Here is a 21,940-nt window from a genome sequence, read left to right as displayed (position 1 = left end):
AAAGGGGGCCCAGGTTCTGAGCAGCCTGACGACATCACACAGTCTGGGTGGCTGCAAGGAGGCGTGTCCCTGGGGAATGAGTGTGTGCCTTGGCACCTGAGGGACTAGACCTGGGCTAGAGAACACTGCCACCTTTAAACTGCAGCTGACCTTGAGTGAGTTACTGAACCTCTGAACTTCACGTAACCGGTACTGCCTTGCTGGGAAAACTTTTAAATGCATGCAAAGTACACAGTTCCTGATTCACAACCAGAGTTTGATAAACTGTAACTGTTATTAGTTGGATATTCCTTGGAATATTCCACTTCTGGAGAGAAAAAATGTTGACAACATTTTAACTGCTGTACAGATACTGGAAACCATTTATTACAAATGGCCCGGGCGCGGCTCCGCCTCACCTGTCTCCCAGCTGCAGGGCGGCCAGGTGCTGCCCCAGGACCTCTGCGGTCATCACTCTTCTGTCCACGGGCTGTGACCTGCGCCTCTGCTGGCCTTCTCCTGCCGCCCAGGAGCGGGGTCTGTGCTGTCCGGTTCCTAAAGCCTGTGGGAGAAGAGAAGAGTTGGGTGAGGGGTGGGGAAGGACAGGAAGGAACTTCCCGGCCCATCCCAGCTGACATCTTCCAGGCAGTTTCGGGGGGATAGGCTGAGCTGTCAGCTGTGCCCTAGGGCTGTGAGCTCTGGGCAGGAAATCTGCACATGAAACTCCCCTGCCTGTCTATGCTTTTTATATATCTTATCTATCATTTTGCCCTAATTTTTTAAGTATAAATTTCATTTCAAAAGATTCCCACCTACTGTGACTAAACTATGGAGAAAAAAAATCTGGTCTAGTTTGGATGTAATAAGTAGTAAATGGTAGGAAAATGGGAGAGCAAAAACTCAGGAAAAAAGAGCTGAGGAAGCCTTAGCGGGCGGATCCTCTCTGAGCAGGTGGTCTCTCCCCTTATGAAGGGCACAACCTGTCCCCCGACAGTGGGGTCCAGGGCCCCACAACCTGCCTCTTTTCTGAGTGTCTTTGCCCAAGGCTGTCTTGTGGAAGGAAGCCCGTCTCTGCAACAGAACTGAGCTCGAGGAGACCCCACCACTTCCTCTGCCGCCTCTTTTTCAGCCCCTTCTTTGGCCACTGCCTGCTCTGCCCTTGGAGTCTGAGATGGAGGGGTCTGTCAGTGCTCTCTGGCGGGTGTTACACAGCTGTACCCTCCCTGCCCTGTACCACCCCCGCAATCTCTGCTCACCAGGCCCTTCTTCTCATGCCTTTTACTCTTACTCTCCTGGCTGATCTTCGAGGAATAAAACCGCCTTTCAAAAACAGTTTGATTTACGTCACTAGTCATTTTCACCTTATAAGGTGGAAATTTCTCTTCTGCACAGACAAGCTTTTCAGGAGTATAAAGAATAGTAGAAGAAAATGATTTCAACTCAGTATAAATAGAATTGTACCATTCAATAATTGCCTGAAAATTTAGTGAACTCAGCACTCACTTCATGAAAATGAGAGACTGAGAAAACATCACTTGGTGGCTGTCGATCAGTCTGCCCCCACCCACACCCCCGCAGGCTCCATCCTTAGGCGGTGAGTCATGTGACCTTCTACGGCTGTAGCTGAGGCCTGCGACCCAGAGCCTCAGTCCCTAGAGTTGTAATTGGGACAGAGGACCTTCAGGCAGCCTCAGAGGGCTCAAACCAGAAAGGCAGAACCAGGGCATCCATTTTCCAGGACATGCACAAAAAAGCAGAGAAAGAGAAACGAAGCAGGTTCACAAAGAGAAGCTATGATAGATGCCCCACATCCATCATCCATCAAGTCCCAGAGAGGCAAGGAGTGACCTTGTGGTACCTTAAGCAGCCTGGCTATCTTTCTGACTGCCAAGGTCTGACTGTGTCCCCTCACAATTCATATGTTGAAACCCCACCAGCAAAGTGATGGTATTAGGAGGTGGGGCCTTTGGGAGGTGATTAGGTCATGAGGGCAGAGCCCTCCTGAATGGGATTAATGACCTTGTGAAACAGGCCTGAGAGTGCCGTCACCCTTTCCACCAGTGAGAAGACTCAGTGTCTGAATCAGGAAGCCAGTCCTCACCAGACTCTGAATCTGCCAGCACCTTGATCTTGAATTTCCCTGCCTCCACCAAGAGAAATATATTTCTGTCATTTATAAGCCAGCCAGTGTCAGCTCCTGTTACCGCAGCCTGAACAGATGGAGACACTGACTGTGGCTTCCATGAGAGATGGGTGCTTTCTAACATACCCAGGCCCCCTTCCCTTTTTTTTCAAATTGACAAGGACTCCACTTTTTTTGATCAAACTGTCTCTAACAAAGTTACCTCACTCTTAAGTCCTTTTATTACTTTATTGAACAGCAATTTGAGGCACCCACAGGTGCATCCTCTCAGAAGGTTTCCCAGGGCTGTCTCCATCCCTGCCCGGGAAGCCAAGGCCTCTCTATGGAAATCACCTTCACCTCCACTCCTCCATTCATTCATCCCACAAGTACTGACTCCTCATCTGCTATCTTCCAGCTAAGTGCTGGGAACACCAAGATACATTAGCAACCCCTGCCCTCAGGGAGCTTGCTGCAGAGAGAGGAGGCAGGAAGGGGAGCAGAGGAACAGCCAAGCGATAATCCCCCAAGTGCTGACTTGATCCACATATTTCTGTGCTTTGTCATATTTCTTTTCTTTAGAGAGAGGGGATTTTTTTAGACAAAGCCAGAAAAGGTAGCACGGCCCAGAGAGCACCTTATGTGCTAGTTGGGCTGGACGTTATTGGAATGGTTATGGGAATCTACTAAAGGGTTTTTAGTTTGGGAGGTTGATCACTTTGAAGAGATTCCTCTGGCTGTGAGGTGGAGGGTCCATCAGAAGAGACAGACTCAAAGGCAGAATATCAACTAAAGAAATGTGACCATCTATAAAGGCTGAGGAGCCAGAGAGGGGAGATGAGGAAATAAAGCAATATAAAGGCTTTGCCTTGCTAGGGGATGAGGAGTTATATAATTATTGATGTTTAAATAAAAATATTTGTTAAAATTTGTAAAAAAAAAAAAAACAAAAAACCATGAAACCAGAAATAGAACACAAAACTTTTAAATCACAGGAAAGCAGAAACAAAGTAGTGTTGTTCATTCCAGCAAAACTCAGGATGGGGGATAAAAAGGAAACACCAAGAGAACATGACAGACACGACAGGGATGCTTTTTTTTTTTCTTTTGCTGTAGAAAGTTTGCAAAGGCCAATGCTCCTACGGCAACAACTTAAGAGAAAATAAAAAAAATTCAGCCCCTTCAAGCCCCACAAAATTCCTGTTTTAAAGTCACTGGCCAGCAGTGGAGCAGTTCTTCCAGAGGAAACAGTCCTTCAGAGGGAGCTGTCGGTCTCAGAGCTTTGGTCAACATCAGGTAGCAGGGACTGATTCCTCCATCCTCCCAGCATATCTTTGGCAGATTTTCCCTCCCAGGCCTGGTGCTGTCCTGGAAAGTGGGTAGTTAACCTTGTTCTGAACAAACCCCCTCCCTGGGGATGGGGGAAAGTCAAACCAGGGCACTGGAACTAGGTTTCCCCATCAGGGGTGGAGATCCTCCAGGCCCTGAGGATCTCCACAGCCTTCCTCACAACTTCTCTGAAAAGGAACAAAGTAAGATGCTTGAACTATAAAAATAAAACAATTGAAAATAAAAACTCAGTGGATGGATTTAACAACAGATGGTTAGATACAACCGAAGAGATAAAGAGTAAAAATACCTAGAATTAAATTTGGAGCAACTTGGAAATGACACAAGAAAGGGTAAGAGACAGGGAAGTTACAGTGAGAAAATCTAAAATACGGTTAACTGGAATTCAGAAAGAAAACAGTATATGGCAGAGGTAACAAAGAAAAAATGAATGAAAACTTCCCTGAACTGACTGAAGACATCACTTTACAGATACAAAAAGACCCATAAATGCCAATTAGATTCAAAAAAAAAAAAAATCCACACCTAGGGACATCATAGAAAACTACTGAAAATCAAAGACAACAAGAAAATGTTAAAAGCATCCAGATAAAAAGATAACTGTCTCCAGAAGAACAATAGCAGGATGGGCAATTTTAAGAGCACAAGACAGGGATATATGTTGAAAGAAAATATCTGCCAACCTAACATTCTTAATCCTGTGAGAACAGCCTTCAAAAATGAAAGTAAAGTCTTGAAAAGGCTACATGCTGTGTGACTCCAGCTGTGTAACATACCCAGGCCAAACTCCGGCCACAGCAAAAAGACCTTTACCTGCATTTGCTGTGTGTTTTGCTTCCCACAGGCCTCGCAGAGGCTTTGGGCCTGTCCTTTGAAACCATGCTGTGGAGACTGAACGTGAACTGGGGCAGTCTGGCATACTGCCTGGCCTTCTCTAGCTCTTTAAATTCTTTTAAGGTACATCGTTTTCCTACAGGAAGATAAAAATCTAAATCAACACCTTTAAGGTCAGCTCCAGTCACCCTTGCGGTAGGAGATCACTAGAGAACTGAAGTCTCTAAAGGTGAAGCCCCGTGATCACAAAGTACCTGTCGTGTACCGAAAAACAGCTCTCTGCTCTTCATCTATCTCTTGCTGTCTTATAAACAGAGGATCACAGAATGGTGGGACCGCAACCTGCAAGAAAATGACTCTCTGAGGACCCAAGTACAATTTGTTTTAAATCTGTCTGAAGCATTCGAGTGTGGCCTTACTATACGCTAAAGCAGCTGAGAACAAGGACCCAGGAGTAATGTCATACAGAGCAAGGGAAGCATAAATGCCACCCGCCTCACCCAAGAATATTTCACTGAGCCTTAAGTGGCTGAATGGAGCAAGGGCTACCCAAAGAGAAGACACATACTCCCGTTAAGAGTTCTACAGTATCAATGCATCAGTCAACAAGTATCTGCTGATGCAACTGCAGGGGTGGCTGCCTCCCAGCGGGGTCCTGTATTCAGGAATCTCTCAGTCTAGAACAGACAAGTCAAGGATGACAACTACCTTGTCGTGAGAGGCATCAGCTTAGCTGCTTTAGGAGCACAAAAAGAAAGAAAGAAAGAAAGTCACTCAGTCATGTCCGACTCTTTGTGACCCCATGGACTATAGCCTATGAGGCTCTTCCGTCCATGGGATTTTCCAGGCAAGAGTATAGGAGTGGGTTGCCATTTCCTTCTCCAGGGTATCTTCCCAACCCAGGGATTGAACCCAGGTCTCCCACATTGCAGGCAGACGTTTTACCATCTGAATCACCAAGGAAGCCCTGGGAGCACAAGGCAGAGCTCTAAGCCAGCTTGGGAGGAAGGGCACTCCTTGAGGGCTGACCACTGGTCTCTAAGGGCCTGTGAGAACCTCAGGGCAGGAGAACAGTACATGCTGAGGTCCAGGGCCAGCTACAGAGGCCGTGGAGGAAGGTGGTTTTCTCCCTCCCTCCGCATCCTGAGTATAAGCTTTAGACAGAAGAACTATTCCCCCTTTTTACTTCCCCACACACTTGATCTTGACCCAATGCTATTTGCAAGGACAACAGCCACTGAATGAGGAAACAGCATAGTGACTCCCCAACAGAATACTCAGTGAGTCCCCCAGAGCCAAAAAGACCTTCCTATCTTCACAACCATGACCGGCCTTAGTTTTCGGGGAGAAGCAAAAATAAACCACTTTCCTCTTCAGAGATCAGGTGGCCACTTCTGCTATGCAAGAGTAAAACACGTGAAACCTACATCTCAAAATGGTAATACCTATACTGTCAGTGTAAAAGGTGAAGATGCATTACAAGCTCAACTACTGGCTCCTGGACAGCCTTTCCTGCGTCCCTCCATCCACCTCTTCCATGAAGGAGCTCTCCCTGCGCTGGTTCTGTGACACTCCTGTCACATTCACTGTCCACTTACCTTCCCCGACCTCCTGGGCTTCCAGTTGCTGAATGTGAGTGGATAGAGGACTGAATGAACAAATGAATTATCACACACACATATGTGCCTTTTCCACAATGTTCATTCCCAAGTGATCAAAATTACTTTGGGTTCTTAATCTAAAACTCAGGGGAAATGCTTTTGTGGATTTTGTTTTAAGTGAATGCAGAATAACTATAAGACTTCTAAAACAACCAGGTTTTCCCCAACCCCAGAGCTTCTAAGAATAAATAGATAATAATAGGTAATGTACTTACCTTTCCATAATTTGGGTCCTTTTTTGTCATATAAAAAGGATTGTATACTTCAGGATCATAAAAGTCTCCAAATATAATTTCCTTTAAACAAAAAAGTACACTTAAGAGCAAAGCACTACATACAAGTGTGTTTTTGCAAGATTCAAAAAAGCCAAATACTTTATTCCATTTTTTATATAAAATCATAGATTCAAAGGGTTCAGAGAAACCTTAGAAGTAATCTGGACTGCACTGAGAGTCCACTACCTTCTGGAAGAAGAAATCATCCAGCTTTAGTCTCAAGTCACTCACTAGCCTTATTTGAGGAACTTCTCTGCTTCATGAGGGCTTCCCTGGTAGCTCAGCTGGTACAGAATCCACCTACAGTGCAGGAGATCCTGGTTCGATTACAGGAAGATCCCCTGGAGAAGGGACAGACTACCCACTCCAGTACTCTTGGGCTTCCCTGGTGGTTTAGATGGTCAAGAATCCGCCTGCAATGCAGGAGACCCTGGGTTTGATCTCTGGGTTGGAAAGATCCCTTGGAGAGGGCATGGCAACCCACTCCAGTATTCATGCCTGGAGAATCCCCATGGACAGAAGGGCCTGGTGGGCTACAGTCCACGGGGTCGCAAAGAGTCAGACACAACTGAGCAACTAAGCACAGCACAGCTCTGCTCCATTAGGCAGATACTCTCTTGGTCATTCTAACCACTAGGAAGCTTGTCCTTAGAACAGAGCTGAAGTCTGCCTTGTCACTGCCAGTTCTCCCCATGAAGCAACACAAAATACATCTAGTCTTCATCCGCGTCAGCCTTTTACAATACATACTTAAAAGATTTCATTTCCCCTCATGTCATCTCTTCCCTAGGCTAAACTCGCTATATATTTTTTTCCACTTTTCCTCCTGTGAAGTGTTGTCAAGCCTGTACCCTTTTCTAAGGGTTCTGTAACTGGTGACTGTCCGTGGGTGGACAGGCTGGACCCAACATTTCCCACTCAGAGCACTGCCTCTCAATACTGCCTAAAAGCTTGGATGATTTCTTGGAAGCCAGCTCACATGGCTGACTCACATCGAATTTACTGTGTCATTTTAAATCACTTGACTTCAACACATGGTTTTTCTAAGGCATGGCTTTCTCATTGTATGCTTGTGCAATCACATTTTTGCACATACTTGTAAGACTTTGCACTTTGTTTCAAAGTGACCTGGATTTACCCTTGAGCTCTGCCTCTTAGGGTGCTTGCTGCTGCTGCTGCTAAGTCGCTTCAGTCTTGTCCGACTCTGCGCAACCCCATAGACGGCAGCCCACCAGGCTCCCCTGTCCCTGGGATTCTCCAGGCAATAACACTGGAGTGGGTTGCCATTTCCTTCTCCAATGCATGAAAGTGAAAAGTGAAAGTGAAGTCGCTTAGTTGTGTCCGACTCTTAGTGACCCCATGGACTGTAGCCTACCAGGCTCCTCCGTCCATGAGATTTTCCAGGCAAGAGTACTGGAGTGGGGTGCCATTGCCTTCTCCATTAGGGTGCTTAGGAAGATGTATTTAGTGTACACATCCAGAAATTTTGCTCATTAAATATACTTACATCTCTAGTATTCCAGTCACATTACTCTAGATCTCTGCTGAATATGTGGAAATTTAGGTGGGCCTCAATTTCAAAAGAGAGTCCTGATTTCAAAGTTAAAGAGAGAAAAATCTTCCATAGAAGAAGCCAAAATTTGTTCTCATTTAATAAAACTGAGAAACAGAGGATAGAAACTGGAGGTCCCTTCACCTAATGGTTGCTAACTCAATAGCTGTGGAGAAGTCCCCTCTCCTTCACCCACAACGTACTGAAGAGACTGGAAAGCCACACATACCTGCCCAGCTCTGCTTTTAACTAGGACTTCTAATGTGACCTGGTTTATGGACAATGACCCCTAAGGGGAAATCTGCTAGGAGCTTCTGAAGACTTTTTGCTTCCTGATCAAAGGATAAGATGTAAGAAATGGGCCCTCAGACATCATTTCTCACCCTTTCTTCCTGCCTAATACCCAGAGCTATAAGAAACCAAATGTGCTTACAAATGTGAGGATGATGGGCATAGACTGAAAATACTCAGGATATCAGAACAGGAAAAAAACAAAACAAAACTGGGTTATTAATGACATTCTTAGACTTCCAGAACTCACCATGAGACCACAAACCCCTCTGTTTCTTATTGAGTAACCAATAAATGTTCTTACGGCTTAAGCCCGTTACATTATTAACAATCACCAAAAAGCATGCCTGATAAATCTAGTTCCAAATAAACACTTCTGTTCCCTCTACCTTAAACTTTGGATTTAAAAATGCAGTAGGCTGTTTTACAGTTCCATGAATTCATCTTACATACAAAAACAAATTTGAGAATCTGCATAATCAATGAAAATATCAGCCCAAATTTTCAAATAATATTTCACTAAAAAAATCTCTCAGTACTGTTTTATTTGTGTGCTTTAAAAAATATTCAAAATTCTCTTGTTTTGTTTTCTCCAACGCTTTATATGAAATTACTTTTTCCATAATTCTTTGCTGAAGAGGCTTTGCGACATTTTCAGTCCATTTTTTATGCAACAGCTCTTTTTTTCTTTCCTTAAAGGCATACAGATGCTGAAAATACGTATCCAGTCTCTAATGAAGTGATACAAACAAGGAAAGAAAACAAGTTACTAAGAGGTTTTACATTTATTTTAATCTGAATAAGTTGGGGGGGACACTTGTTCTCACTCCTAAACTCTCAGCACATTCAGGCTGCAAAGTCACAGAATAAGATAGTCAAAGAACAGACTAAAGTTCAGAAAGAGAAGCTGAGAGCATAGAGCATGCAGAACCCATGGACAGTTTACACCACAACAGTGCCTCCAGACCAAACCACATCCAAACCCTTCCTAACTCAGGAAACTGTGCTTTTCAGGATTCAAAGCATTCCCTGGTCACCACTCCTCATCTCCAGCCTTTATCATCAGTAAAGTCTGTGATAAAAGTGGTAGAGGAATAAGAGCACCAGACTTGACTCAACACCTCTCTTTCTCTCTGAGGGTAAACCCACCTTCGTCTTTTGAGGCTCATATGAGAATATATATGTGAACCTCCTTTATACACTATGTCACAGTACAAACGTTCAGGTATTGTATACCTCTCACTGAGATGAAAACCTCCTTAAATTTGTTAATTTCATAGTGATGATCAGTACTGATTGGTCATTACCCTTAAATACTAATTCATTTCTCGTGGCTTTATAGCTCCCCACTGTGATGTGGGAACATAAGAGAGTGAGGTAAGTTCTAGGCAAAAATTTCTATTCAGTACCAGGGGAGTAGTTAGAATAATCTCTCAGATCCCTTAAGGATAAATCTGGGAAACCTGACCTCTTAGTGATCCTGCAAGGAGAAAGCACCAGCTCAGATCTATGTAGTATCAATGGGTGATTCAAGGGAGGCTCATTCTCCCAGAAAAAATGACTCTCTCTGACATGGTAACATCCTCTTGGCCACACTGCTCTATATCACTCTTGCTTATCTAGAACACACTTAGAATCCACTCTGTAGCCAACTCTTACCTTTGCAATACAATTTTCTCTAAATAATATTGCATATACAGCTTCATCAATGTCTTCTCTGGCTAATGCCTAAAATTACAGAATTAAATATTAAGATGTAGATCCTGAATAAACAAGCCTGTGACAAAACTCAATGTATTTTACCAATAATTTAAGTGTGAATCTAACATCTGTACCTCAAAACATATTTTGTAACTTATTATGGAAATGTTCAAACACAATTCTCCATGAACCCATCACCCAGGTCCAAGAATGATCAATTCAGTCAATCTTATTTCATCTAAATCCCTACTCACTCCCTTGCCTGCTACTAGATTATTTTGAAACAAATCTCTTACATCACACCATGATTTTTAAAGTACCAAGAAAGTGTATTAAAAAGCAGAGATACCACTTTGCTGACAAAGGTCTGTATAGTCAAAGCTATGGTTTTTCCAGTAGTCATGTATGGATTTGAGAGTTGGACCATACAGAAGGCTGAGTGCCAAAGAACTGATGCTTTTGAATTGTGGTGCTGGAGAAGACTCTTGAGATTCCCTTGGACTGCAAGGAGATCAAACCAGTGAATCCTAAAGGAAATCAACCCAGAATATTCACTGGAAGGATTGATGCTGAAGCTGAAGCTCCAATACTGTGGCCACCTGATGCGAAGAGCCAACTCACTGGGAAAGACCTTGATGCTGGGAAAAACAGAGCAGGAGAAGAGGGCGACATAAGTTGAGATAGTTGGATGGCATCACCAACTCAAAGGACATGAGTTTGGGCAAACTCCAGGAGACAGTGAAGGACAGGGAAGCCTGGTGTGCTGCAGTCCAAGGGGTCACAAAGAGTAAGACACAACTTAGTGACTGAACAACAATAAAATGAAGCCTCTTTACAGGCAGTCTGTGGGTATGTTTTAAAAGCCCTTGAAGTTCCCTGACTTCTGCTAGGTCTCTTTATAAGTTAAAACCTCCTTATAAGTCAAAACTGCAGAAGTTTGACTTAGTTTGACTGGACCAGAGCCAGTTAGTTGGGAACTCCTGGCTAAGAACCAAGATGGTTTTACATTTAGGGACTAGCTGTTTCCATTATGAGTTTGGGTAAAGCTGATGCACTTAAATCCTTACTCTAGGGCTTTTCATTTGGATCACTATGAACTGATCTTCCAGTCTTTACTCTTACAGAAGTAAGTAGGAACAAATGGAAAAGCAATAAAAATTAAGTATCTGCAAGAGAAGTGCTGTTGCCTAAAAGAATTATCTACTGAAAAGTGATAGATTCTTAAAACTATGTTATTCAATCTCTGGCTTTTCTTTCAGTTCTGTCACAGTGAGTGCATCAGAATGAACTAAATCCCACACTCAAATACTAACTCTGTGAATAACAGAAATCTTGAAAGGGACAGTTGTATTTTTACTTGTAGATATAACAGCTTTGCATGAAATCTAAAATGATATTCAGATAGCTACTAGGGTCCTCTCCAAAATAAAACTCTCCTGATAATATGAACAGACTCTTGCTTTAAAATAAACCCTTCTTAAACTTATTTTAACATGATAATTGAAAAATCATGTAAAACAATTAAATGTGTTCCCCTAATACAACAATACAAATTTAGAATAATCAATCTATTTATCTGAAGTAGAAACATACACTAACAATCATCTTGGGAAATCAATTTTTTAGCCATCCTATTAACACTATTAGCAAATGTTATACATACTATTGGTTATATGCAGATTTTCAAACCAACTTTTTTTTTTAAAGGAAATTGTTTTTGTTTTAACAGCTCCCTCTTGGTGATTTTGTAAGAAAATATAAGGAGGATGTTAATGATTTCTAGCAGCACTTTTGAAATCTGTATTTTTCTGTGCATGTACACGCATGCATGCACGCACGCACACAATCTCACCACTCTTACTGCCACCACAGTAAAAGGGGAAAAACAGGGGAAATATCCAAGAACTTCTCTATAAGATAATGAAACTTTATGAGAAAATCATTGCTTTACCAGATCCTGAAGTATCATGAAGTAACTGCAAGCGCAGGCCGGGCCTCCCCTGCTCTCCTGCAGGGCAGCTCCAGGACCCCTGTGATTACCCACTGCTGCCCTGTGGCCGTCCTCACCCTTCCTGACCATGGGAAACAGGACGACCACCCTGGGCCAAATGTGACCCCCGCCCCCTGCCTTTCCCACTGGATGAATTTCTTAAGCACCAAGTCTGTGCCAGGCGCTGTTCTAGTTCTGGGGAAAACAACTGTGATTAAGACACAATAGATCTTAATTTCAAGGGATTTATGCCCCATCACCAAAAGACGGGCCCCTAAATACCATATAATTTTACCTCCATCAACGTGACTGACTCGAGTTCTGGCCACTTTTCTAATTGTTCAGGCCCAAAATGTTTACCACAGTTGGACATTTTTGTGGCAGCCATATATATAATACAATCCCTGAGGGGAGAAAGAGTAAATTGAGGAGATAGGCGAGTCCAGTTGAAAAAGTGTAGGTCTTTGAGCTCAGAGAGCGATTAAACACTTCATAGTCTCGGTTAAGTAAAACAAAAAAATCCTCCAGCGCCCCTAAACCTGTTTCACAAAGTGGGTGACTAGTTAGGCTCCCTGACCTGCGGCCTTGCGGACCCAGCCAGGCAACGCCTCAGGGTCCGCCTGGGCCACACCGCGGAGGGGCTGCTGGAGTGGTCGCGGGCCTGGCCACTCCCTGCCCCCCACCTCGAGCGTAGGGCCATCCGGAAATGGCACAGGGGACTGACCGTTCTGGGAGGGGGAAAGAGAGCGCCTTCTAAAAACAAGCTAAAGCCCCCTGTTTAGACCCCAACCCCTCTTCCTTCAATCCGCCTACGCCTCTTATCCACCCGGAAGTCAGCAAAGAGGGGAGCTCGGGCCCCCTACATCCTCAGCCTCGTGCCGCCCCAGCCCCTCCGCTCCAGCTGGCCTCCAACCGTCCAATCCTTTCAACCGTCCACCCTAGGTTTTCTTTCTTTTTTTTTAAAATAAAAAATGTAGGTCATGTAAAGTTTACTAAAGAGAATGTACCATTTACCTGTATGATCTAGGGCTACAAGTAGAAGCGCCCCTTTTGCCCAAGGAAAACCTAATTGTCTTCTCCTGCGCTCCAGATCCCGCCTACTGAGCTCCTGGGTGAGTGAGTGAAGTGGCTCAGTCGTGTCCGACTCTTTGCCACCCCTTGGATTGTAGCCCCCCAGGCTCCTCCGTCCATGGGATTCTCCAGGCAAGAATACTGGAGTGGGTCGCCATTTCCTTCTCCAGAGCTCCTGGGAGCAGGAGTCAAACTCAACATGAGCCAGAGGCAGACATGCAGACCCAGAATCAGCTAGTGGGTAATCAAAAGGAGTTTTTTAATTTTCTAAAGACTGTTGGGAAAACATAGGGAGACTATGTGGGTATGGATTTTCAGGGTGCCTGACAATTTAAGGAAAGAGCAAGTGAATTGAGGTGGGTGCTAAGTAAGGCAACAGTTAGTATTTTTATTGTATCTCTGAGGCAACATTTAACTCCTGTGGGAAATACATTTGCAATAACTGTCAATATATAGTACGGTCATTTCTTAATTATCATACAGACAATTGGACTCAAAGACAAAGTTCACTGCAGATGCTTTTCTTAGAGAACATTTCTTGAGTGCTTTCCTTGGTCCTCAATCTGAGCGCTTCCTGCAACAGATGGCTTCCTTTGAAGCAGCCTTCTTTTGTGTCCTCTTTGACCAGTCAAGGACCAGGGTGTGTACTCCTTGGTTGCTAAAACCTTTTGAAAGTGACAGAAGAGAAGAGGTAAGTGTGACTGATATAGGGATGAGGGGCTTCCCAGAGCAGAAAGAATTCCTCTGCTTAGCTGCGCTGATCTCCCTGAAGCCTAGTCCTCCTGTTGGAGCTAAGTGGCCTGGAGGCAGGGTCCCCTCTAAGCCTCCTGACTCAGCCTCTCCTCACTCCATCTGGATTCAAAAACATACAGAGATTCCAGTACAGAGCCAACCCTATTATAGGTGTGATAGTTTACTGATGTGGGATATGATCTGAGGGTCCTGCTTTCGGATGTCAGTATGTCTGGAGTGCTCATTTACACTAGGATTATTGTGATTTATAAAATACTAGGTTCCTTTCATCCCTTCTCCTTTCAAACCTCTAAATCTTTGTCCTCCATCTTCACTGTCAGTTCATGAATGACCTTCCGATTTCATTGAGAAAATGAAGTAAACAGAAGTAAACAGTCTTCATTCACAAAATTCACCAAGGTGTCTTCATCTATATCCATGCATTCTGTGTCCTTCCTTCCTCTTACAATGACAGATTGTCCTGACCTCCAGTTGAGTCCTGGATTCTACCTCTCCACAGGTAAAGGGGATAGGGAGGGTAGAGAAATGGATGAGGGAGGAATTTTAAGTAGAGTTCTTGAGAGAGATGATATTGGTGCAGGGATCTGAGTGAGTGAGGCATGGAGAGATCCAGGGAAGGAGTGTTCCAGGCAGATAGAATGGCAGAAGCAAAAGCCTGATAAGGTGTGCCACAAAACAAGAAAAGGAACACAGTGAGTGTGGAAAAAAGGCAGGTGATAAGGGTGGAGAGGAGGCAGGTGCCCAGCTGTACAGGGGTTAGAGGACCCATTAAGGAGTTAGGATAAAATCCAAAGTGTGAGGCAAGCCATTAGGATTCCTGGTTTGGGGTAGGGGAGAATTTTGGTATAATAAACATTTCTAAAAGACTATGGTGCTGCATGAGAACTCATTATACAGAGGCAAGAGCAGAAGAAGGAAGACCAGTCAGGAGGCTAGTGCAAGAGGCCAGGTAAGACCACAGTGGCTTGAACCAGCGGCAGGACTGAGGAACTGAGAACTGAACACACTAACAGACATAAGCTAGAAGACATGGGAACTGAGGGAAAGCGAGAAATAAAAAATGACTCCTAGACTTTTATCCTGGGGCTCCTTCTTGGATTATGGCCCTATTCACTGAACTAAGAGAAACCTGACAGGAAGAGGGGCAGAAGTGCAAAAGTAAAGAATAATCTTTTTTGGAGCTGATTGTATCGAGATACCCAAAACTATTACAATACATAAGGAGGGTGTGTAAGGTATGATTACAAAGTAACTTGTATTTTTCCTCACTGTCCATTAAAACCTGTTGTGTTGGGTAGTTCTCCAGCAACTTCCTGTTTTATTTTCCTCACTGCACTTATTACTAGCTCAGTGATATCATATATTTGCTTATTTATTGTCCATCTTTCATCAAAATGTAAGCTCCTTGAGATCAGAGATTTATCTGTTTTTTACCTCTAGTCTTCAGCCTGTCAAATACCACATGGTTCAGAATAGGTGCTTGTTAAAATTTGAGGAAGCAAGCAAACACATGAGAGGGTATTAAAACATGACAAATAAAAGGAATGAAACCACAAATTTAAGTTTTTATACATTTATCATGAGTGAGTTAAAAAAGAAAAAAAAGGAGCTCCCTTATCCTTTAGGAGTAGGAGTGAGGAAACAGAAAAGAAGAATGATAGAAAGATTGACTGGAGACTCAGACTAGCAAACCATTTCCATGTTGATTTCTAACTGGGAGATGAGGAAATGGGCTGCGACTTCTCCAATCCACTCCTAAAAGAAGCTACGCTCCAGAGACTCGGGACACAAGGTGTAGAGAAGAAAACTGAAGGGCAGTAGCACCTAGGCCTAGAAGCAGTAGGCCAGGCTACAAGAGTCAAACGGCACCAATTCTAACCATAGTCACCTTAGACGAGAGGTGAACATCTATATTTCCATACATTTTACATCTGGGGACTTTTACTTTTCAAACCTTACTACTTTTAGTATATGGTCCTTTTGAAAAATTTTGCCTTTCTTGGCTAAACTAAGAGGAACAAAATTTGAGACATGGCTTGAGTGTGGTATCTGATAAATAGCAGAGAGATGATTGAGATGGTGGAGGAGTAGAAGAAGAGCAAAAACTCAGGAGAGGGAGCTAGGGAAATATACAGTCTGCCCTCCAGAGGACACTCCATTAGGCAGTACATGGAGTCTCACTCTCCATACCCCTGAATCAGGAAAACCTGCCTCAGTTTCTTCTACTCACTCCCTCACCCTTTCTTGGCAGTGGGGGAGGGTAGGGAGGATGGCCCACTGCCTCCTGTCTTTGGGAAGCCTGCCATACAGAGTTGTTCCCAACTGCTCAGATTTTGGTATCAGCAGTTGCTGCTGTGTGTATTGCAAAATGGGACTACTCCAGCTCTCGCTGCATCCTGGTCCCAATCCCCGTCTACCTCCTAGCTCAAGGAAGTTCAAGGAAGAAAGGTGCTCTTTAGAGTTGGCTTCTTTGGAACTTGGATTCTTCCCTCCTGATAACATAGAAAGGATGACCCTGTGTTTGTGGAGAAAGGAACCAGAAAGGAAAGAATTCTATCAACTATAGCATTTAATATCTTATTTAAATTTGGGGTTGATGAGTTCTATATGAATTTATACATTTTTATGAAAAATAAACAGCATTACCTTGCTCTACTAACATTTTCATCCAAAATCTCATTACTGCTTAATCCAACAGCTGAGGGAGGGTCCTTTGGCATAAATGACCCCCACCCCCTTACAGACGTATACACTGTGCCTTCCCTGGGAAGGTCTAACTCTGTCAAAGACAAATATGCCTTTTCTACCTCGATGCTGTAATTGGGTGATGGTGGTGGTTTAGTCGCTAAGTCGTGTCTGACTCTTGCAACCCCATGGACTGTAGCCTGCCAGGCTCCTCTGACCATGGGATTTTCCAAGCAAGAATAATAGAGTGGATTGTCATTTCCTTCTCCAGGGGATCTTCCCTACCCAGGGATAGAACCTTGGTCTCCTGCATTGCAGGTGGATTCTTTACCAACTGAGCTACCAGGGAAGGCACACTAGGGATGATTCTCTAATTCATGGAATAAAATACAGTGTAATCTTCCTTCTTATTCAGGGAGATCTCATGAGTTTAAGCCTCTAGTTTACACCCCTACACATTCCAATGATGCAATATTTTCCTTCATATCTGAGTCATACTCTGCTATAAAAGATATTTAAGGACAAAACCTTTTATACAATATACAAAAACTAGGACTAAAATGTTTACTATTCTAAAACCTGACTCAAACAAGTGTGTATGCGATCATGGCAGTTACAGATTGTAGAGGAACTTACTCTTTCAGAGCCTAATATACAAGGGTGATGCTGAATCAGTCCATCTTTTAAGGACTTCAGCTGCCAAGTGAATAGGGCTTAGTTTCAATATTTCCTATTATCCCTCAATTTCAGTTCCCATGCAGAAGAGCAGCAAAGTGTTAAATGTACCTCAAGGACACTGAGAAGTCCACAATGGTCAGCACCATCTCTAACAGTCATCTGTTTCTACTTTAAATCTACTAAAAAGACCCTCATGAGGCAATTAGTTGTTCTCTCTGCTGGACATGCCAGAATCAAGCATTTCTAAAAGCCTCTGGCTTCTGCCACATTATATTTGTTAAAAAAAATCCTGAGTTTATTCAGAACAAGAAAAGGGAAACCCAGTACAGCTTACTTTGTGGCTTTTTAGTAACAGAGAATTATAAGCCAACCTCCTAAGCTCCCTTCTGCCTTGCTAGGTTCTTTTTTTATTATTGTCAACAGTTTTACTGAGATATAATTTAGCACCATAAAATTCATCCATTTTATGTGTTCAGATAAATGATTTTCCTATATTTACAGAGATGTGTAACCACCACCACAGTCTAATTTTAGAACATTTTTGTCAGTCCAAAACCTCACCCTCACTTACAGTCACTTTCCATTCCCAACTCTAACACTGCTGCTTAGTCGCTTCAGTCGTGTCCGACTCTGTGCAGCCCCATGGACTGCAGCCTACCAGGCTTCTCCGTCCATGGGATTCTCCAGGCAGGAACACTGGAGTGGGTTGCCATTTCCTTCTCCAATGCATGAAAGTGGAAAGTGAAAGTGAAGTTGCTCAGTTGTGTCCGACTCTTAGCGACCCCATGGACTAACAGCTGGGTACAATATTGTAACAGTTACTACCTACCAGAACTAGTCCAAAATTTCATTTTTACCATTCCAATTCAATTAAAAATCTCCTAATTTTAACTTTAATATGAGTTGTTAACAAGTTTTTTCTGTATCTGTGCTTGTTAGTTCTGAACATGTCAGCTGTTTGTTCTTTAAAACCAGAAAAAGCTGAGCAAAGTTGCCATCTCACCCAGACACAGTGGTGGTAAATGTCTGATGTCTGGCTACAAGAGTCTGCTATATTCTTCAGGACTGACTCCAGTAACTTAAAATGATGGCAGGTGGTGGCAGTCAAGCATGTCAAATGAAAGAAGAACAAAGCCATGAAAGAGCAGACTTACTTATAATGAACTGCTTTATCTTCTTTTTGGAATTCCGGATGAGGAGTTCTTGCAGAGGGTTTCAAGTCAAAACTGCTTTCATTAAAATTCACTTTTATTTTTAACCTTTAACAAGATAACATGTGTGAGAGGATATTCAGAAAACAATACTAGCTTGCATTTATAGAGAAATTATTGTTATATATTGACCACTATGTATACTGTCCAAAATACCATTATTTCAAACTGGTGTGCATTCTTGGGTATTTAAGAGTTGCTGAAACTATGATAGAGATTGGTTTACTATTTACTGAGGACCTAGAATCAGGTAGGCAAGTTTAAAGTACTCCTTATATCCTGGAGCTTATACTCTAAGTTTAAAAAGAAGTTACAGAGATTGTGTCATTTACAAGCATAAATGTAAAATGCTTTTCCTAAGAAAGAACTCAAACACCCCATTTCTCAGTTTCTTTGCCATAAGGTGGCAGGCAGGTGACTTAGAGCCCTCCCATCTTGCCTCAGCTCAAGACTGATTGGAAGGATGATACCAGCCCTGTGAGGAGCATCCACTTCTGGCACAGATTACAGCAGAGCTGGTGGGGTTCTAGGCCAACAACTGGAGCAGCAGCTTCCTGGTTCTGCCATTCTCTGACACAGCAGAAACAACATACCCCTTGGTCAGTCAGTTCTACACTGTGATTTGGGGAGCTGTTTCTGAAATTTGAGCCCTGTTTCTTACAACTTCCCAGTGATTTTGTGAGTGGCATAAGTCCCCAATGAATCAATCCTTTTCTGGGGGAGGGGGAGATTCAGTTGTCTAAAATCAAGAGCCATTATCCCAACTAACATACCCAGTACCCCCAGCTTGCAAATAGCCACACAAAGAATTAATGGAAAGGATCAGTCTGATGCTGACTTCGTCAGAATGAACCTTCCTAGAGAGTGTGGACTTTGAAATATGTTTTGAGTAAAAGAAATTGCAAGCATAAAGCATTACTCACAAGAGGACAAAAGGGTTTCCTGTGTTAATATGTCTGAGAAGGGCTAATGCAGTGGCTCATTTGTCCCCAGGAACTTTCTTAGGCAAGGCTATCCTTGAGAAGAACTTGAGATAAGAGTAAATACTAAGGGAACCAAACGATAATGAAAAGGCTGGATGAGAAGGGTATTATCGGATAAGACCTTCTCAACTACCTCTGCTTTTGCTCAGAGCAAACTAAGTATGGGCAGGAATGTCCTTAGTCAACAAATCCCATGGCTTCCTCTCAGTTTGCTACACTCCAGAGTATCTGGCATAGAGTGATCCTTCTTGTCACTTTTTCCTCTCCTGACATCTGTGGCAAACCACAGACTGCTGCTTCTGTCTCCTTTTCTTCTTCCCATCTCCCAAATTTTATTGCACAGCCTTTCATCTCAGTATTTTTCTTTTTCCCAGTATTCTCTCCTCAGCCTATCTAATCCATTCTTATCCTTTCTCATTCCAAAGTGAATAACTCTTTTAATAATCCAACCTCAAATCCCCTTCTCTCTTGAGCTATAGTCTCACTTTTCCAACAACCTGTAATACATCTTTATCTGAAAGGACCACAAGTGTATAAAACTCAGAATAAACAAAACTAAATTCATCAACTGCACTTCTGAATCTGCTCCTCCTATATTCCATCTTATGCTGATAGCACCTCCATCCTCCCAGTGGCCTGTTTTATACATCAGAGTCTTCCTTGAGCTCCCCTCCTCCCTATTCACCATATCCAAACATTACTTCATCAGTCTATGAAACAAACACTGATTTTGGCTCACTCAATTACTATCCTCGAGGAATTTACAGTACATGTATGTGTGAAGTGAAGTGAAGTGAAGTCACTCAGTCATGTCTGATTCTTTGCGATCCCACGGACTGTAATCTTCCAGGCTTCTCTGTCTATGGGATTTTTCCAGGCAAGAGTACTGGAGTGGGTTGCCATTTCCTTCTCCAGGGGATCTTCCTGACCCAGGGATCAAACCCAGGTCTCCTGCGTTGCAGGCAGACGCTTTACCCTCTGAGCCACCATGTATGTGTAATAGACACACATATATATATATGAACAAAAATATATATAATAATGGCTGACTAGAAGCTTGCTCTAAAGCAGTGATCTTTAAGCAGTTTTGTTTATACACTCCTAAAAGACTTTTGAAAAACCACATAACCCCTCGGATATTTTAAAGCTGACACCTACAATTTTTCATTATAAGTTTAAATAAGTTTGTTTCTTGTTAACAGATTTTAAAAATATCAACTGTCCCTTAAAAGTCAAATATTCATTAGGATAAAATGAGTGTGGGCCTTACTAGCAATGAAAATTTTAAGATATTGTTTGATAAAATAGATTTTAACCACCATATTGAATAAGGCACACCAAATCTAAAGCAATCACATAAAACTGTTATAAGAGAATTATAGCTAATATATTTTGAAATTCTGGCTGTACCAAAAAACATTTCAGTTATACTTTAAAAGAAGCATCACTAAATTATATAGCTTCAACCATCCAAATTCAAAGCAACCCAACACAGACAAGTACCCCAGTTCTATAGCATGCCTTTAAATCAATGAATTAGTTAAAGTAAAATAAAATATATATGAAAGGCCTGTGGGTTAAGTTTTCCTGCTTCATCAGTAAAGTCTCTAAAAAGACACTATTTTTATTTGCTCCTTCATTCGATATCTTAAAATTTTTACACATAGGTTGAAAAGTATGCTTTTCTTTTAAAAAGTGGGATAAGTAATATCGATGCAGGCTTGTTCTCAGGCAGATCAACTTTTGGGAAGAGTACCTACAGACTTATGAATCTGGAAGCTGAGTCTCTTAAAATTGCCCGTGCCTATGTATACTTTGGAAAGTCTTTACAGACCGTCACTATATATTTTGAAATTCACAATTTGAAATTCAGTGCTTTGAGGGAATCTACTTACTGTAAACAACTAGACCTTGGATAAAATGTACCCTTTGAGGTGTCACTAGTCTCATAAAAAAAAGAAGGGTCTTGAAAAAACACACACATTCACACACAAATGTAGCACAGGCTAGAGGTATGGGAAGCTAGGGCCATAATGGTGGGCAGCAGGGGCATGTGGAATAACAGATAATGACCCCTGAGGACAGATGGAAACAACAGAGCTAACGGAATACTGAGCCCTGTCTGGGCCAGCTGTAAGGTGGGGACACTACACTTGAGAGACGCCACACTGAGCCCAGACCTTTGAAGAGAGCTAACTAGGCCCAGGTTGATAGCATCCCAGCTACCAGCAAAGGAAGAAACAGAAGCAAATCCTCTGTGTAGAAGTTTCCCCAATTTAGGCCAATAGGACACTCAAGATAAAATTAACTCAAAAATAAAATTCACTAAGCATACGAGAAAGCAAACCATTATAATTGAGAGTCAGTGGGGGAAAAGATTCAGCATCCTCAAGAAATACAGAATTTGGAATTATTAAATATAGAATGCAGAATAGCAATGTATAAAATGTTTAAAGAAACTAATAATCCAATCACCAAGATAAAACAGTAAGAGCCCATTAGGAATGAATAAGCATATGGAGTGCGGGGAGAAAATTTTAAGAAATTAAAATTTTAATATTCCACACAGTAAAAAAAGAATTAGAAAACAGGAAAATATAGCCAAAGAAATTACTGGACTTTCCTGGTGGTCCACTGGTTAGGAATCTGCCTGCCAGTGCAGGGGACATGGGTTTGATCCCTGGTCCAGGAAGATTCCACATGCCATGGGGCAACTACACCCATGCATCACAGCTACTGAAGCCCTAGAGCCTGTGCTCTGCAACAAGAGAAGCCACTGCAATGAGAAGCACACTGCAGCTAGA

At 42.7% G+C, this 21,940-nt stretch overlaps 2 protein-coding genes across 6 annotated transcripts in view; both read right to left on the bottom strand.

Annotated features, from left to right (window-relative positions):
- Positions 1 to 48: 48 nt before the first annotated feature.
- FAM228A (family with sequence similarity 228, member A) lies at positions 49 to 12,428 on the bottom strand. Its single transcript, XM_010840556.1, has 8 exons — positions 12,051 to 12,428; positions 9,724 to 9,792; positions 8,604 to 8,795; positions 6,162 to 6,242; positions 4,540 to 4,627; positions 4,265 to 4,421; positions 1,236 to 1,386; positions 49 to 541 (listed from the first exon to the last, which is right to left on the bottom strand). Exons 1-8 carry the CDS (start codon positions 12,141 to 12,143, stop codon positions 395 to 397), a joined length of 978 nt encoding a protein of 325 aa, XP_010838858.1. The 5' UTR covers positions 12,144 to 12,428; the 3' UTR covers positions 49 to 394.
- Positions 12,429 to 13,072: 644 nt separating this feature from the next.
- The window catches only part of FAM228B (family with sequence similarity 228, member B), a 43,023-nt gene continuing 34,155 nt past the window's right edge, over positions 13,073 to 21,940 (bottom strand). For all 5 annotated transcript variants that reach the window (XM_010840545.1, XM_010840549.1, XM_010840546.1 and 2 more), the window contains exons 8-9: positions 18,097 to 18,201; positions 13,073 to 13,491 (exon numbers count right to left, since the gene is read on the bottom strand). In XM_010840545.1, the coding sequence (XP_010838847.1) occupies positions 13,485 to 13,491; positions 18,097 to 18,201 (112 nt within the window). In that variant the 3' untranslated portion in view covers positions 13,073 to 13,484. The remainder of the gene's footprint in view (positions 13,492 to 18,096; positions 18,202 to 21,940) is intronic.

Source organism: Bison bison, unplaced genomic scaffold, assembly GCF_000754665.1.
Source record: "Bison bison bison isolate TAMUID 2011002044 unplaced genomic scaffold, Bison_UMD1.0 scf7180017864145, whole genome shotgun sequence".
Lineage (NCBI taxonomy): Eukaryota > Metazoa > Chordata > Mammalia > Artiodactyla > Bovidae > Bison > Bison bison.
This window is presented reverse-complemented; position numbering and strand designations above follow the sequence as displayed.